The sequence below is a fragment of the Protomyctophum parallelum genome, assembly GCF_964188405.1.
Source record: "Protomyctophum parallelum genome assembly, chromosome: 10".
Classification (NCBI taxonomy): Eukaryota; Metazoa; Chordata; class Actinopteri; order Myctophiformes; family Myctophidae; genus Protomyctophum; species Protomyctophum parallelum.
The window spans coordinates 15,363,109-15,380,049 of NC_139704.1; the positions used below are offsets into that span (position 1 = coordinate 15,363,109).

A 16,941-nucleotide genomic window follows, 5' to 3' on the forward strand; every position below is an offset into this window, starting at 1 on the left:
AGGGCACGGGAAGCTGGCCAAGGCACCATGGGTTGATATTACTTATGGACCATTGAAAGGAATTGAATATGTTGAATGATTCAGTGATCTTGTGATTCACTATTTTAGTGAAGTCGAGAAGGCTTCAGGCTTTGTGCAGAATGACGTACCACATTACTGTGACGCATTTAGGTTTTAGGTGCATTGATAGCTTGTCCTAGTATACAGTATGTACGTAACCTCTTTAGAAGGCACATGTTTGCTTTATCATAAGACAATGTAATATTATATTAATAGGATGTTATTTAGTAGTCCTTTTAGGATACAGGACATAAGTGTTGGACTCTAAATCAGTTTCACTTCCTTAAAATGTCTGCATCAACTAAGTAAATAACTTACAACCATGTGCTAGAAAAGCACACATTCTTCTGTGGTCTTTGCCTAACAACTACACTGTCAAATCCTTTTTTATTTAACTCTGGGAGTGTACACATTTTGGAACCACCACACATTAACACTGCAGATCTACTGTGTAGTGCTGCTGGCCAAGGTCACTGTGTGTGTAATGCTGTGGTCCCAAATGGCTTTGCAGCATTGGCTTACACTTATGGCACGTCTTGAACACTTGGCTCTCCTCACCTTGTCCACGTGTTATCACATATGAGCAAACAGCTGCCAGTGACCCCCTTTTTCTGCATCAGTGCATTCCTCTGGTTCTTCATCGATGAGATCACTCTGAATCCCACACTGCTGCTCATCACATTCCCATTCAGCGATGGATGCTCTGCTCGGGCGCAATGCAAATTTGATGAACCTTTAAGACATCGCTGTACGATGATATTGTGCATGTCATCACATCTTGTTAACTTACCTTGCCATGCAGTCTATTATCCTCCCCCGCCTCCCCCAATCCTGCACATTCACCATTGCTCTGCTGCTAAGAGGTTTTTACACTCCTTGTGGATAGAGTGTGAGCCCTGAGACTAGGAGGTTGGCCTTTCAATCCTGGCCGGGTTGTACCGGACATTAAGAACGGTACCCAACCCATTAAGACCTGAGGCCAATTCTACAAATGCCTTTCTAAATCAATGGTTCTCAAACTTTTTCATAATTCAATATGATTAAAAAACACTTTCCAGAAATTAAAAAAAATAGCAATAGCGCTGCGAGCTTGTACTGTATCTGCTATTTTTGAATATCCAATGCTAAATTCTACAATTTTCTCCTAAAATGTTGATGTCCTTATAGTAACATTGTTTGTGTTTGTGTGTGCGCGTGCATATGCGTGTGCGTGCATGCGGGCACTCGTGTGTCCAGGTACTGGATAGTGACGTTTCCTGCAGAGTTCAACTTAGACCTGGGTCTGATCCGTATGACGGAGGAGTTCAGAGAAATAGCAGCAGAGCTGGGCTGTGAGCAGCACTTCAAACTCATCGACATCTCCACTATGTAAGGAACTCACACACACACACACACACAGTCACACACACATGCTTGCTTATTGCTGCCAATTGATTGCGATGACGATGTCACTCCATTTGAAATGGGATATTGTCGGCCGCTGTGGTGCATGTGACTCAGTGATGGAAAAAGTACTCACATGTTTTACTTATGTAAAAGTAGCAATACTAGCCTACTCTAAAAGTCCGAAATTCAAAATGTACTTGAGTAAAAGTACAAATGTATTGGTATCAAACTGTACTAATTTAGCAGAATGTCCTGTTTCACAAGTTTTCAAATGTTTGAAATCTATCAAAATATTTAAACAGCAGCTAAAAACTGCAAGCTAAAAACTGTGAGCTTGTAGATCGGCTATTTTCAAATGGCCAAAATGTATATGGGGCTGAAGTGGTTACTGTATGAATCTACGAAGTAACTGATGTTTAGTAGTAGAAGTACAATACTTGTTCTATAGCTAGTAGTAGTAGTAGAAGTACAATATTTGCCTTTGAGATGTAGTGGAGTGGAAGTAAAAGTGCTGAACATTGGAAATACTAAAAACTGTACATAATTACAGTACTTGAGTAAAAGTACTTAGTTACTTTAGTTTGCACCACTGATGTGACTGTGCAGCTTGCCACATGGGGGGCCGATGCACTGTGCACACGAGAGGTGGCTGACACTATGCTCTGTGCACTGTGCACACGAGAGGTGGCTGACACTATGCTCTGTGCACTGTGCACACGAGAGGTGGCTGGCACTATGCTCTGTGCACTGTGCACACGAGAGGTGGCTGACACTATGCTCTGTGCACTGTGCACACGAGAGGTGGCTGACACTATGCTCTGTGCACTGTGCACACGAGAGGTGGCTGACACTATGCGTTCCGTTGTTTCCCCCTGCCCTGCGTGTCCTTGCAGTCCGTCGTATGACTGGATGCGTAAAGTTACACAGAGGAAGAAACACGCCAAGAAGGGCAAGGCGTCTCTGCTCTTCGACCATCTGGAGCCCATGGAGCTGGCGGAGCACCTCACCTTCCTGGAGTTCAAGTCCATCAGAAGGATATCCGTGAGTGCATATAAAAAGTCCATTCAGTATAATAATACTAGTGTTTGTCTGCCCACGAGTTTATCTTTTAGTTTTAGTTTTTTTGTTTGTCATCACATTATACGTTCTTATCATCGTACATCATACATCATCTCATTCCGGCCAATCAGAATTTGCGTCCTCACCTTTGTTTTCAATGTTTGTGTTTATACAAACACTCAAAATTGTCATTGGCAATACCAATGGCATTTAATGTTTGTGTTTACATGCACCCTTGTAGGTTGACCACACGTTTTGAGTTGATTAATACTGGTGTCTGTGGTTTACTACATTAAGCCAAACCTACAAGCCCACAAAGAAAAAACACCCCCAAAATCACACTGGATCCCCTGCTATGTAGGTACGCCTGTTTGTTTCCAATCTCCTTCTTTTGGTCACAACTAGTGTAGAAGGGCCCAGAACGAGCGAGCACTCGCTGTCCCTCGAGGGGCCAATGGTCGAGTATAGTAACGAGCAGCTGGGGCCTGTTGTTCAATACATTTTCAATACATCAGAAATATCGCTTATGAGAGAGCATTCATCCTCCTTTATTTCTAATAGCTTAGATATGACATGTCTGGCATTTCATAATTGAATGTTGTATAAAATCCACCACATAGATTGAATTGAACACAGAGACATACAGTACGTACTCTACGTACGTACTGAGAGAAGACGCACATGTGCTAGAGCTTTGATCTGCATGGGGCTGGCTGGCCCCTGTGTGAACTGCATGCCTTGTTTCCACTGACCAGACAGCCAGGAGATAAAGAATGTTTTCAGGTTTGCTTCTGTGATAAGAATAGTAAAGGATTCAGGATTGGTGCCCAATGCACCATGTGTGCATTCTATTTTTGCATGGGAGGCTTGAGTAACGTAGTGGTCGCTTTGTTTCACTTCCAGCAATTTATAACAAATGTTTGCACACATTAGCAAGACTAGTCATTGGGGATATATTATTTTTTCTTTATTTTGCTGGGTCAGCATCATTAATAGTTACCAACCCTGTCCCTAACCCTAACCTCACGCCTAGCCACGTTGTTGGACGAATGCGCCGTCGGAATTACGAGTGGATCCCAATAACACTACCCAAAAATAATAATAAAGTTTATATGTATCATTGATTTCCTTTTTCAGTTTTTGATGTTCAGACTTAAAAACATCACACCCGTGTGACGTGAGGGGCGCTCTTATCATTGTACATTATCCTACACCATTCCGGCCAATCACAATTTGCGTCCTCACCTTCGTCACCAATCCGACAATTCAACCTGTCTTATTTGTGCATATTGTTCTTATTGCGTATCGTCTTCTTTCTTGGTCCCGCCTTATCGCTGCTTGCAGCTATATTTATTATTATTATTATTATTATTATTATTATTATTATTATTATTATTATTATGCCAAACGGGCACTGGCCTACTTGGAACGATGCAAGTTGGAAATGCATGCCACACCCAGTTTGGTGCGACCGTGGTGGAATCCAGAGAGACATTTGACCTTTCCTATACTGTTGCTGTATACACATTTTAAGTCGCTCTGAATGAGAGAAGGTCAGCTGAAAGTGCCTAAACCGGTTCTCGTAAACAACGTGTTCTCCTCTGCAGTTCACAGACTACCGCAGCTATGTGATCCACGGCTGCCTAGTGGACAACCCCACATTGGAGCGCTCCATCGCCCTCTTCAACGGCGTGTCCCAGTGGGTCCAGCTCATGGTGCTCAGCAAGCTGACGCCACAGCACCGCGCCGACGTCATCACCAAATACATCCACGTGGCCCAGGTGAGAATTATTCACCAGTGGTGGAAACAAGTACTCACTATTTAACCCATTCTGACCTGAGATCAGATTCATACGAGGTTTTCCACTGGACACACACTGGTCTGATTAACCCATTCTGACCTGAGATCAGATTCTAAAAATGTCAGTCGTTCTTCGATTATTCAAAAATAGCAGACCTACAAGCTCGTATCGCGCCACTCGGTGGCGCGATATGAGCTTGTAGATCTGCTATTTTTCAATAGCTAAAGCATAACATGATGCCAACACCAAAATGGGTGCCCGTTCAGAATGGGTTAAAGGTCTGAATGATAAAAGAAAGTTTTTGTAATTTCTTTTTTTGTTTTCTGTACCAAAAAAACTGAACTTTGAACATTCAGTAGATCTTCTGTGGTTTGGTGGGGTTTTCTGAATAATTAGGCTCAAACAAATGCTCCGATGTAACAGTCCACAAATCCCATATATATGACATGACAATTTGCCAGCAGATGTCACTGTTGAGGGATTTTGCTTGTTTTCATTGCAGCTCAAAAGGCTGAACATTCACTATCAAGCATGAATAGAAATGCTTGGTGGAACTGTATCCTTCAAGCAATAATGTTGTTTCATCACTATTGAGGTTTTGTTGTGTTGTACTAGGCTTGTAATTGTTCTGTGTGTAGGTGGTTGTTTGTGTACAGACGGATGTGTACTTCGGTGGGGGGAGGGCCAACACCCATTCATGACAATGGATCCTTTTGATGAGTAAACACAGCTGACATTAATAACATAATAACTGCTGTTATAACTGTTAATTGGTCACATTCCTCAGGCAATAATTCGATGACCTGGTCAGTAGGAGACTCCATTTCTGGGTGTGTAATTGACAGAAAATAAGTCACTAGTATTTAACTTCATGCTGGCACATAAGGGACACCGAAATGAAACAAATAATGTTATTATTTTCAGCTGCACTTACCTGTCAAATCGTGTGCTTGTGCAAACAGTGCAAGGCACTTTTTTTCCATGAGAAGTGCCTTGCTTTCTCATTACTCTATCAGTGTTGTTGTTGTGAAAGGGACGATTCAGGTACCTAACAGTAATAACATGACATGGCTGGTCTGTCTCCTTCATTAGTGCAGTCGGCCTCCTATACTAATGCATAACAGTCTGCCTTCGCACACGATGGCTATTCCATTCCTTTTAGTGAGGTTGGAAGGTTGGAGGAGAGCGGTGATAAGAATGCAAGCACTTAAACCATGGTACTATTGATTGAATTTTGTAAAATGTTCTTCTGTCATCACTGACATCTTCTCCTATACACAGACCTACTGTATATCCAAACACTATTAATGTTATTAGAACACTTTATACATCCTTGGTGTCATCCTCTATCTATCTTGTCCACCCTCTGTTGTTGTTTTGTTTTTTTGTTAGCCTGGCCGAGGGATAGGTCATGCATTTTAATTATATAATTATACTCACACACATCTCTCCCTCATTATAGAAACTGCTCCAGTTACAGAACTTCAACACTCTGATGGCAGTGGTCGGTGGTTTGAGTCACAGCTCCATCTCTCGACTGAAGGAGACTCACTACCACCTTACCCCAGAGGTCACAAAGGTCAGTACATGTCAAGATTGAGACTGAGGTTTATTTACTTTTCATGCATTTGTGGATAAATAGTATATAGAAGTTCACTACATTTTAACTATCTAGAGTCGATAATTGTAATATTGTCAAAACCCTTTATATCAGTGGTAGTATTAATATGTTCTACAACATTATTTTTAAGTCACATATTTTCTATGACCCGAAAATCAGCACAACTGTTAACTGTATGAGCGAGCAAAACAGAAAAGGAGCCCTTTTTGTCATACAATTTGGAGAGGGAATATCATGTTGCTATTTGGAGATCTGTTTGTATTTCTGCAAAACGATGCACGAGTAACAATAGAGTGGTTTTAGTTAGTTTAAATGACGAGTGATGGGGAACAGGCACGGCGTGCAAGTTAAAACCCAGTGACTGTGTTAAATAATATTGATTCTGTCCTAATCCTCTATTGATCCTCTACATATCGCCTTATGCCCCCCTCCCCCCAACTTCACTCCTTTCTCCTTCTCTTTCTCATTCACACGCATGCACACATGCACACACACACACACACACACACACACACACACACACACACACACACACACACACACACACACACACACACACACACCACACACACACAAACAAACACCCCCTCTACCAGATTTGGAGCGAGATGACAGAGTTGGTCTCCTCCAATGGCAACTACTCCGGCTACCGCAAGTCCTTCAACGAGTGCCAGGGCTTCAAGATCCCCATCCTGGGCGTGCACCTCAAGGACCTCATCGCGCTGCACGTGGTCTTCCCCGACTGGGTGGACGGCGGCAGCAAGGTGAACCTGGTGAAGATGCAACAGCTGTACGTAACCTTCAACGAGCTGGTGTCGCTGCAGAGCGCCGCGGCCCACGTGGAACCCAACATGGACCTCATCTATCTGCTGACGGTGAGTGGGGCTGTCACCGACCACCATGACGTTTCACTTGAGCATTGTCACTCAGATCATCGCACGATTGACAATTTAATTGCGTTTCACTAGTCAGAATGAACACACCGTGAGAAAGTTTAAAGGATTTGTTGAACAATAAATTAATGAATAGGTAGGTTCCGGGGGGGGGGGGGGGGGGGGGGGGGGTCTTTGGGGAGGAGGTCGTGTGGTGAAAGTCTGGCGGCACGCGGAGACTCATCCCCCTGCGGGAACCTATACAAATAACGTGCATCATTTAATACCCTTATACTCAAAATAAATAAACCAAAAACATGATTATGAAACATGAAATAGCCGATAGATCGGCTATTTCCAGTTTGAAAATATATGAAATGGAAATGGAAATGATTATGACGATTATGCAAACATGTACTGTGATTATTATTATCTCAAATGCGATTAGATGATTAATAATTGTCACAGGCGAGTGAGGGGTGAATAAGGCATTATCTTGTAAGGGGCAGAAAGGGTTCTCAGAGGGTCATCAAGTGATTGATGTGTGATTCATTTGAATGGACATTTTGATGGAGATCACTGCCTACTCTCGTACAGTAAATGCACGCTTTTACAATTCCACACCATTCTGTCCAAAGATGTATTTTTGAGCAGTGTGGCTTTGTGTGTATGTGTGTCTATCCCCCCATGATGTCACAGGTGCAGCAGATCATCAAAGGCACCGCTCACTTCACACAAGTATAACTTGCAAATCTGTCCCCTTTGCAGCTTTCTTTAGACCTCTACTACACAGAAGATGAGATTTACGAGCTATCACTGCTAAGGGAACCACGAAACCCCAAATCATTGGTAAGTTGTTGCTAAGCATAGTGCTATCTGTATACTGGCATGCCTAAAGGCCCCGACACACAGTGGGGGCATTTATTTTTGTTCAATTGATTCACCCGTTGTAAATGGACCATGGGTGTAAATGGTCCACATCAGGGAAGCACTCTGGGGCCGTTGCTGTTATTAACCCATTAAAACGAGAAATTGCTTGTAGATCTGCTATTTTATTTATTTTTATCAAAAAGCAAACATTTTTAACTCAAGTCTTTGCTTCAGTGGCCTAATATACCTAAGGTTGCTGGGTTATGTAAACCACCCCTGACAGGATTTTTTAATTTTTAGACAGGAGGCTATTCTCATTATAATCACTGTTTGATTGATTGATTGAAATATTTATTAACAGTTTGCAGAATTACAGTACATTTCAAGCACAAACTCAATACAAAGACTGTTAACTGTGAGTGGACGACCCAATTAAGCATTACACTTGTTTACAAGAGGGTCCACCATGTTCAATTCATCAAAACATTTAGAGACGTACAAATAGACACTTCTATATAGTCAAAGAACAGAACACGATTTCATCATAAAGGAGGTAAAAAGGGAAAATAAACGTATACAGTGAGAGGGAAAAGGGTGTGAGGGGGGGGTGGATTCAGATTTTACGGGGGCCAGTTTCGAATTGCAGCCGTCCTATAGGTGCCCTTTGAGAGCGGGTTTGAAGGAGTCAAGGGATTCGCGTGTCATGGTTGATTCTTCCTATGCGCTTTATTGGCTTGTTTTCTCCCTCAGTGTTTCTTCCTTACTGGTGTATATATATATATATATATTTAAAAAAAAAGTGTGTACACATTACTGGGTTAATATACGTTAACGACATGAAACCACTTTGGTCCGGTTGGGGTTTGGGGTGTTGGCTACGGTGGTTTTAGACTCTCTCTTTTTTCCACCCTTTCTTTGCTTTGTATGAGACATTGACACTGAATGGAAAAGATATACTGCACAATTTCACTTGAAACTAAACAGTACAGTTGTGCTTTTTGCATGTGGAATAGCCATGTACTGTATGTGTTCCATCTCCACAGCCTACCTCTCCAACAACTCCCAACAAGGCCCTTGTTCCATTGGACTGGGCCTCAGGTGTGACCACCAAGCCAGACCCCTCTGTGGTCAACAAGCACATCAGGAAGGTGGTCGATGTGAGTGGGCATCCTTTTTGCAGTCAATTCACACCAGCCCTTTTGAAATGAATGCTCACATAACAGAGAGTGTTTATATGAGCATGGCATTATAAATAGACTGTGAGTACACATTGATTAAAACATTGGACATTTTGTAATAGGATAGGGCATCGGACAAAACTGCCATTTTCTACGCTTTACTTTCAATATCGTAATTCGTAATTTCCAAGCCATTGTTCCCCCTAACCAAATAGGCCCCGAAGCAAGTACTGATAGTCTACCGTATTGTTATGTGCACTATTATTAAAGTTATGTACTTTATTTTTATTTATTCTTTCTGATTCTGGGAAGTCTGTATTCAGGAATTATGACCATGACCACGATGGCTACATCTCTCAAGAGGATTTTGAGAGCATTGCTGCCAACTTTCCCTTCCTGGACTCCTTCTGTGTTCTGGACAAAGACCAGTAAGTGTGGAAAACGTACTCACCTGTTTTACTTAAGTAAAAGTATCAATACTGCCAATCTGCCATGCAGAAACACTCTGTTACGTAAACGTACGGTAATCCAGTACAAAGTACAAAAGGCTGTTTGTTTGTTTACAAACATAAAAATATGTTAAATAAGGAGTTATTTGTGTTTTGTTCACAGCACACCTGACATATTAATATTATATATTTATGACATTTTTATACATTTTTATGTGACTTTAATATAGTCCGGAACTTAAATACATTATGATAGGTAGGAGATGTAGTTATATATATATAGCCCAAATCTAAAACGACACAGATATGTCGCGTGGGGTATAAACTATACATAACATTCAAGTTTCAATGGTGCTCAGTACAAAGATCCACAAAGAGACAGCAAGAGAAGGGTTTCTTGCTCTCACTTGCTCTCTTATTCCTGTATCTAGTCTTTCTTTTGTGTTTCTCTCCTTCTCTCCAGATATAGTCTTTTCTGGCCAAGGAATATCATAGAGGGAGTGGTCTTTCATGACTCCATCAAATATCACATAAGCCATCATGCAAACACATCTTCTAACTGCACTATAACACATTTCTTCACAGACCTTCACACATTTAGCTTGCTTTTCACACATTTAAGTTACCTAGATGGTTCTGTTCTCCTTCCTTCCTTTCACGCACGCACGCACGCACGCAAGCACCACTCCATCCTCTCTCTCTGTCTGATTTGGTTCAGCTACGGAAAATATTCCAATCCCACCTTGAGCCTATGTGTAAAATATGGTTGTAAGCGGGGGGAAAAAGGCCTGTGGCCAGTCTAGGGAAGCCTCACTGATCACTCAGGAGTACAAGGAGACCCAGACCTGGAGGTGTCAGGGGTAGGCAACAGGTGGCCCGTGGGCCAAGACTAGCCCCCAGGAATAATATCCGTGAATAGCCTGTGAAATAATTTGGAGAACATGATTACACCACCAGAGATACACAGATCCCCCATTACTATTCATGGTGAACCGATCAACCAGGTATGTTCGTACAAATACCTAGGAGTAGTAATAGACCATCTTTTGTCATGGAAAGATCAGATTGATTCAGTGTGTAAGAAAACAAAGCAAAGAATCTACTTCCTTCGCCGTCTAAGATCCTTCGGTGCTAGTAGACGGATTCTTCTTTTGTTTTTCACTTCTGTTATTATGAGTGTTCTTCAGTACTGTAGTACCACCTGGTATGGATGTTTGTCTGCAGCCCTAAAGTCACAACTGCTGCAACAACTGAACATTTGTTCAAAGATTGTTGGACAACAACTTCAGAAACTTTATACATCCACATATGATAACAGCATCATCCTAAGGTTAGCAAGGAATATCACCTCTAATACTAAGCATGTGTTGTATGGAGAATATAGGTTGCTACCTTCAGGAAGGAGATATGGTGTACCAGCATACAATAAGGTCAGACTAAAGAGGTCCTTTGTCTACCAATCGACCTTGAGGCTTAATCAGGAGATGTAGTAGCCACAGGATAATCTAAGCGGTGGATATTGCTCATGTCTTTATGTATGTAAATTGTCCTGTTTGTGTTTTGTTATGTGTTTCTGCATACTTGGCTGCTGTGTCGCAAGACAAATTTCAGTGTGAACTGACAATAAAGTACTATATCATATCATATCATATCATTATGATGATATATGATTATTATAATTTTTGGTTTTGTTTTTAGACAATATCAGACCAACATTCTCACATTATGCCCAAATAGATAAACTAACTATCCCCACCTAAAGGTTTATTATACTTATTATAATATACTCATTCTCCATGTTGAGAGTGACAGTGCAAATCTATCTTCCATACAGTAAATACAAATCCCCATTATGATGAAATGCGTTCATAAATAGTCCCGTCGGTGCCATGGTTCTGAGATGATGGAACCACCACAGTTTCCTGTTTGATAAAAGGTTCAACATTACTATCATCTTGGAGTGAAGACCAAATCACCAGTGTCTCACTCTGAAGGGGGGAGGGAGGGAGAGGCCTCTGGTTGGTTCCTCCTCCCTCTTCTCATCAGCTGTGCTGACACTGATGAGACTTCTAGCCCTGGCCTGCCTCCAGCACATGGCTTTTGTTTGGGGAGCAGCCAGGGCGGTGAGCTGGCGACTCCATATAAATAAGTAACCATCTGTCCCATGACAATATTATCAGAGCCCAAGATCCATTTAAGGATCAATTTAATTTAGAGGAATGCTACGATCATATCTGTATGAGTGGCCAAATACCGTAAATACTAGTACTAGTTCTGGGAGAATTTGGATTTGGCATTCTGTGGCTTTGACATGAAGATGGTGGAAATGTGCAATTTTACTTCAAGTTGAAGGCAGATATGTCTTCTGCTTTAAAACACTGCACCCTAGTGGTTTAATGAAGCATTGGAAAGCACCTGTTGCTGTTACTCTTATTTCTTCATTGACTAGTAGAGTGTAGAAAGAAAAGGTCAGACAGAAGGGACATGCCAGGACACAGGAGTCACACTTGGACTGTATTTCTCTCTCTCTCTCTCTCTCTCTCTCTCTCTCTCTCTCTCTCTCTCTCTCTCGCTCTCTCAGAGATGGATTGATCAGTAAGGATGAGATGATGGCATATTTTCTGCGTGCCAACCCGTTGCTCCAGTGTAAGATGGGCCCTGGCTTCATCCACAGTTTCCAGGAGATGACATACCTGAAGCCTACCTTCTGTGAACACTGTGCTGGATTTGTAAGTTTCTGAAGAAGTGTCCATGTGTTGATCTACTATTGCTCCAATTGAAAGTGACTCAACCATGGTGTGCGTGCTGAATAGAAGACAAACTAAAACATTCCAGTGAAATATCAATCAATATCAATATGTTGTCAACATGCATGATCTATTCAATTTGTACAACAGCCCTCTCCAAATCTCTGTCTCTAGCATTGCCATTAACATATTAATCCCGGAAAAGCATCTGTGTTATTTTGGATTTTAGCGTCTGTCGGGTGGAAACCTCATATGTTCAAAACTGTTACTTTCTGGATTCAAATTCAAAGTAGCAAAAGTATCAGATCTACAAGCTCAACATGCGTTGCGTAGATCTGCCACTTAGATATTTTTGGGGGGCTTTTTGCCTTTGTTGATAGATGTATAGTAAGTTGTCAGGAAACGGGGAGAGAGATGGAGGGGAAGACATGCAGCAAACGTCGTCGGGATCGGGACTCGAACCCGCAACACACTGTCAGGCTGGATTACCAGTTTAGGTGTCCGGACCGCTAGGCCAGCCCGGGCCAGACCTGCCACTTGTGATGCGTTGGTGTGTCGCTGTAGTATGCTCAAGTAGGGCATTCATTCACGAGAAAACATAGAAAGTTAAAATATGGAGATGAGAGGTTTCTGCCCAGCAACGATATAGAGCAGAGGTGCCCACACTTTTTTGACTTGAGATCTACTTTCAAAATGACAAGCTCAACAAGATCTACCCACCAAGCAAATATCGTTTGGAATCACGGCAATGGCATTACATATAAGACTAACGCATATAGAGCAACCAGGGTTTTTCAGAAAACAAAGACTTTTGTGGAATCCACCTCAGGTCTTAATGGGTTGTTGTTTTAGTAATATAAGAAATAGAAGTCTGCACACTGTAACTTTGTAAAGCTCCCAGTTAAGGCTTCATTAAGTTGTCTTAGTACTTGGCAAGTGGGCTACTTGTTTGTCTAGGAATCAGTGTCCTCCACTTGCCACCAGGAACACCTGTCCATAGTTATTGTCCTGTAGGTCTAGGTCACTCAAACTGGGATCCAGGTACCCCTGGGATCCTTGAGGGGTTCAAGGGGGTCCCCACTACAATTATGAACAGTTTAAACCCTTACGCCCCATTTTATTTATGCCGACACATTTTGACAAATCTTCTCTTATGACTCCCTGGCTGAGAATGCATATCTATTTGAGGGTCCTTGACATTAAAAAGTGGAGGACCACTGGTCAGATTACACTGTGTGTTGATAAATAAGTCAGATAACCTGAGTTAGTCCAACTTTGTTCACTGCTTCCCTGACACATTATTCATACAGGCTATTTTCAGATAAAGCTGATTCAATCTACCCGACACATCTAGCTGGTAGATTGCTCAGATGGCTGTATCATTATGGAATAGTGATTATTTGGGCTGCATCAGCAATGGAAATGACTTGTTCTTGTTCTCACAAACGCATACAACCCCATACGACACACACACACACACACACACACACACACACACACACACACACACACACACACACACACACACACACACACACACACACACACACACACACACACACACACACACACACACTGTTGCACGTTTTCATAGGGTTACAGGAAGGGTGTTGTGAGGGATTGTATCCTGTTTATGGCCCAGTGGCCTGCCCACAAATTTGTAGTGTGAACATACTTCCTCCATTTAATATTGTAACATTCTTTTGTTTTACCAACCGTTCCCACCCCACCCCTCACCCCTCCCCCCACCACACATTGGACCTGCTCCTGCAGCTCTGGGGAATCATCAAACAGGGCTACAAGTGCAAAGGTATGCTTTTGATGGACTGCTATTGCTGAAACGGACCAAATGTCCAAGACAAAACGTATATAGAAGCAATTGATTGTTAATGGCCGGTTCATACATCAACTACCAGTATACACTGAACTATAGTTGCTAAAGTCTGATTTATACTACAGTAGTAGTCTGCCGGAAAATAATTATCCGCAAGCTCACAACGCATCGCACTGAGCTTGTAGATCTTCTACCAAAATCGGGTCTTTGTTAATTGGTCTTCATGCTAATCTACTGTACAGCAATGACATTATTGGAAAATGTGCTAGTTGGCTTATCTTTAACTTGCATTGCAGACTGTGGAGTGAACTGCCATAAACAGTGCCGGGAGCTGTTGGTGCTGGCCTGTCGGAAGCTGCTCCACTCCACCTCGTTAGGAAGTGTCTCCCAAGGAGTTCTCACCCACTGCTCGTTGCCCAGTAGTCCTGCATTGCCCAGCTGTAAAGGTGTGTATATACATGTTTATATACATAATTATTATAAATCATAATATAAATCTGGTGGTTCTCAACCTGTGGGTCGTGACCCCCAGTGGGGTCCCCACATTATTAATTGTCTGTCATCCCCAGACGACAGTGAAGGGATTCTTTTTTACTTTCAAGACCTTTCTAATCCCTACAAAAATAGATATATACTATAAAACCCCTTTCCCAACTTTTTCAAATAAAAAAAGAATGTGTGAAGAATGCCATGCTATTTTCACAATATGTATCTGTGGAACCGAGTCAAACAAAATGTAATGCCTCAACTCCTACAATTCCATGTACTTGTCAGGGTGGGGGCGTGGGTCCCCAGTTCAATTTTTTTTTTTCTTTTTTTCTTTTTATATTTTTTGTCCCACGATTTTGTAACCCATTTTTCACCCCTGTGTCAATCATCCTGTGATGTGATCCTGGGCTCTACACACCCTCCGCCAACCTAGGGAGAGCAACGGACTTAACTCATGCTTCCTTCATGCTTGAGTGTCCAAGTTGCTCCTTTACACCTGACAGGGGGGAGTTTCCCTGGTTGGACGTAGCGCGTGGAAGGAGCACGTTATTCCAACCAGTTCCTTTCCCCTCCATCAGGCGTCCCGGCTGGCCAGGGGGAGGCAGTTTAGAGACCAGGATTACTGCATGTTTTTGTGAGGGTACCTACTCCACACAGAAAGGCCCTTTCGCCAACCCCGCCTTCGGGTATGGGCACTGATGACGCGGAGGAGGAAACACGCCGCCAGCACCCACAGCGCCCCGAGCGGGAATCGAACCCAGGACCTTCTAGCTGTGAGGCGACAGCACTACCAACTGTGCCACCGTGCCCCGCCCCCAGTTCAAACATGATTATTCTGGGGGGTCACGGCCTGAAAAGATTGAGAACCACTGATACCGTATACCGTAAATCACTTATGTTGCTTTCCCTTCGCATAGTATCAGTTCGTCTCGCCACAGCTCTACCCTCCTTCTTTGCTTCTCCATTAGGCCAAAGTACCTGGTCCCTGGTACTGTTTCGGTGGCTCCGGCCCCGTCGGGGTTGCAAGTAGGCTGAGGTGACCTTAATGGTGACGTGTAAACACTGCTTAGCACAGTTTACACTCGCAATGGTAGAACATAACCAAAGTTGCAAAAATGTGTAACTCGTAAGATAACCAAATTAATTAAGTTGTGCACATTAAGTTAAATAACAAAGTATAATAATACTAATTGGGTTACATTTTGAGAGAATGTAAAAGGTAACATAATATGTACATTTCATGATGGAAAATTGTATAAAAATGGCATGCCTAAAACGACTAGAATATAAGTATACAGGCTGTAGGAATAGAATAAACTAAATAAGATGGATTGTCAGCCAGGGTGCATGTGAACGATTTGTGTGAGCTTTTGAATTAAACTGACACACACAGCGATGTAATGGATTTTGGTTCCTTAATCTATACATTTGTAAACGGCACAATAAGGCACATCACTTGCACTCTTGACAGTGTGACATAATTTCATGCATTGCCATCCCTTCTTTTTATCATCGCCCACTAATGGCAACCGAATAAAAACTAAAATCCCCCCCCCCCCAAAAAGAAAAACCCCACGTTGTTAATCCACAAATTATATTTCCGTTTTCCTTTCTCCTGCCAGATGAGGACGACATATTTGAGTTCCCGCCGGTGGCACCCGTGGGTGTCCCCACGCGGGTCGGCCAATCCATCACCCTGATGACGGGCTCGTCCCAGCGGATATCTGTGCGCCTGCAACGGGCCACCACGAGCCAGGCCACGCAGACCGAGTCTCCCCTGTGGTCCGAGCAGCAGCACAGCTGGGGGTCTACGGACAGCGGCTCCCATACCTTTCCCAAGATGCGGTATCGACCCCACCGGAAGGCCTCCAAGAACAAAGGCTTTGCCCGCTGGGAGAACCACGAGACCGGGAAGCAGCAGGGCGTGCTGGTCCGCGGCAGGAGGGACTCCCAGGAACAGACGGAGGGACCGGTAGGCATCGTACAGAATGGGAATACAACACACCGAGGGAAGGTTGGTAGCCTTTTCTCTTTTTCTCCATCAGAAACTGTTCAGAAGTTATTAATAATTTTATTACATAGACACTCAGCTTTCATATTGTGTGCGATACATTAAGATGTTAGTGATTTTGTTAGCTATAAATTCAAATGATGCACAATCTTGAAATTTAGGCCGATGTCGATATCCGATAATATGCAAATTGTTCGATACCGATAAATTACATTATTTTGTAATATTATATTATGTTATTATATTTATATAATATATAGTATGTTGAGCTTATTGCTCTTTTTTTCTTATTATTTTTTAAGCCATTATTATCACACATTATTACACGTGGCATTATTATAATTACAAAGAAGAAAAACAACTAAAAAAGTGTTGTAACCTGCCGTTTTTTTCTACTTTCTAATTATTTGTTTGGCCCGATTTTTTTAAATTTGTTGTCATGATTTGTCACGACGGCTTCGTACGACGCTTAAAAGGTCTTTAAATAAATAAAAAAAGAAATGCCTATGGGAAAAATGCATTGGGATTCATTTCCTGGGCCACTCGTTGTTCTGAAAGGGGGA

At 42.4% G+C, this 16,941-nt stretch overlaps 1 protein-coding gene across 3 annotated transcripts in view; it reads left to right on the top strand.

Moving 5' to 3' along the window:
* The window catches only part of rasgrp3 (RAS guanyl releasing protein 3 (calcium and DAG-regulated)), a 46,527-nt gene that overhangs the window by 24,351 nt on the left and 5,235 nt on the right, over positions 1–16,941 (top strand). For 2 of the 3 annotated variants that reach the window (XM_083774588.1, XM_083774589.1), the window contains exons 5-16: positions 1,297–1,428; positions 2,340–2,487; positions 4,113–4,286; positions 5,770–5,886; positions 6,525–6,803; positions 7,569–7,649; positions 8,714–8,827; positions 9,161–9,276; positions 11,879–12,026; positions 13,818–13,854; positions 14,175–14,324; positions 15,990–16,381. In XM_083774588.1, the coding sequence (XP_083630714.1) occupies positions 1,297–1,428; positions 2,340–2,487; positions 4,113–4,286; positions 5,770–5,886; positions 6,525–6,803; positions 7,569–7,649; positions 8,714–8,827; positions 9,161–9,276; positions 11,879–12,026; positions 13,818–13,854; positions 14,175–14,324; positions 15,990–16,381 (1,888 nt within the window). Of the gene's footprint in view, positions 1–1,296; positions 1,429–2,339; positions 2,488–4,112; positions 4,287–5,769; positions 5,887–6,524; positions 6,804–7,568; positions 7,650–8,713; positions 8,828–9,160; positions 9,277–11,878; positions 12,027–13,817; positions 13,855–14,174; positions 14,325–15,335; positions 15,404–15,989; positions 16,382–16,941 lie in introns of those variants that run through there. The other variant, XM_083774590.1, reaches the window with a different exon arrangement.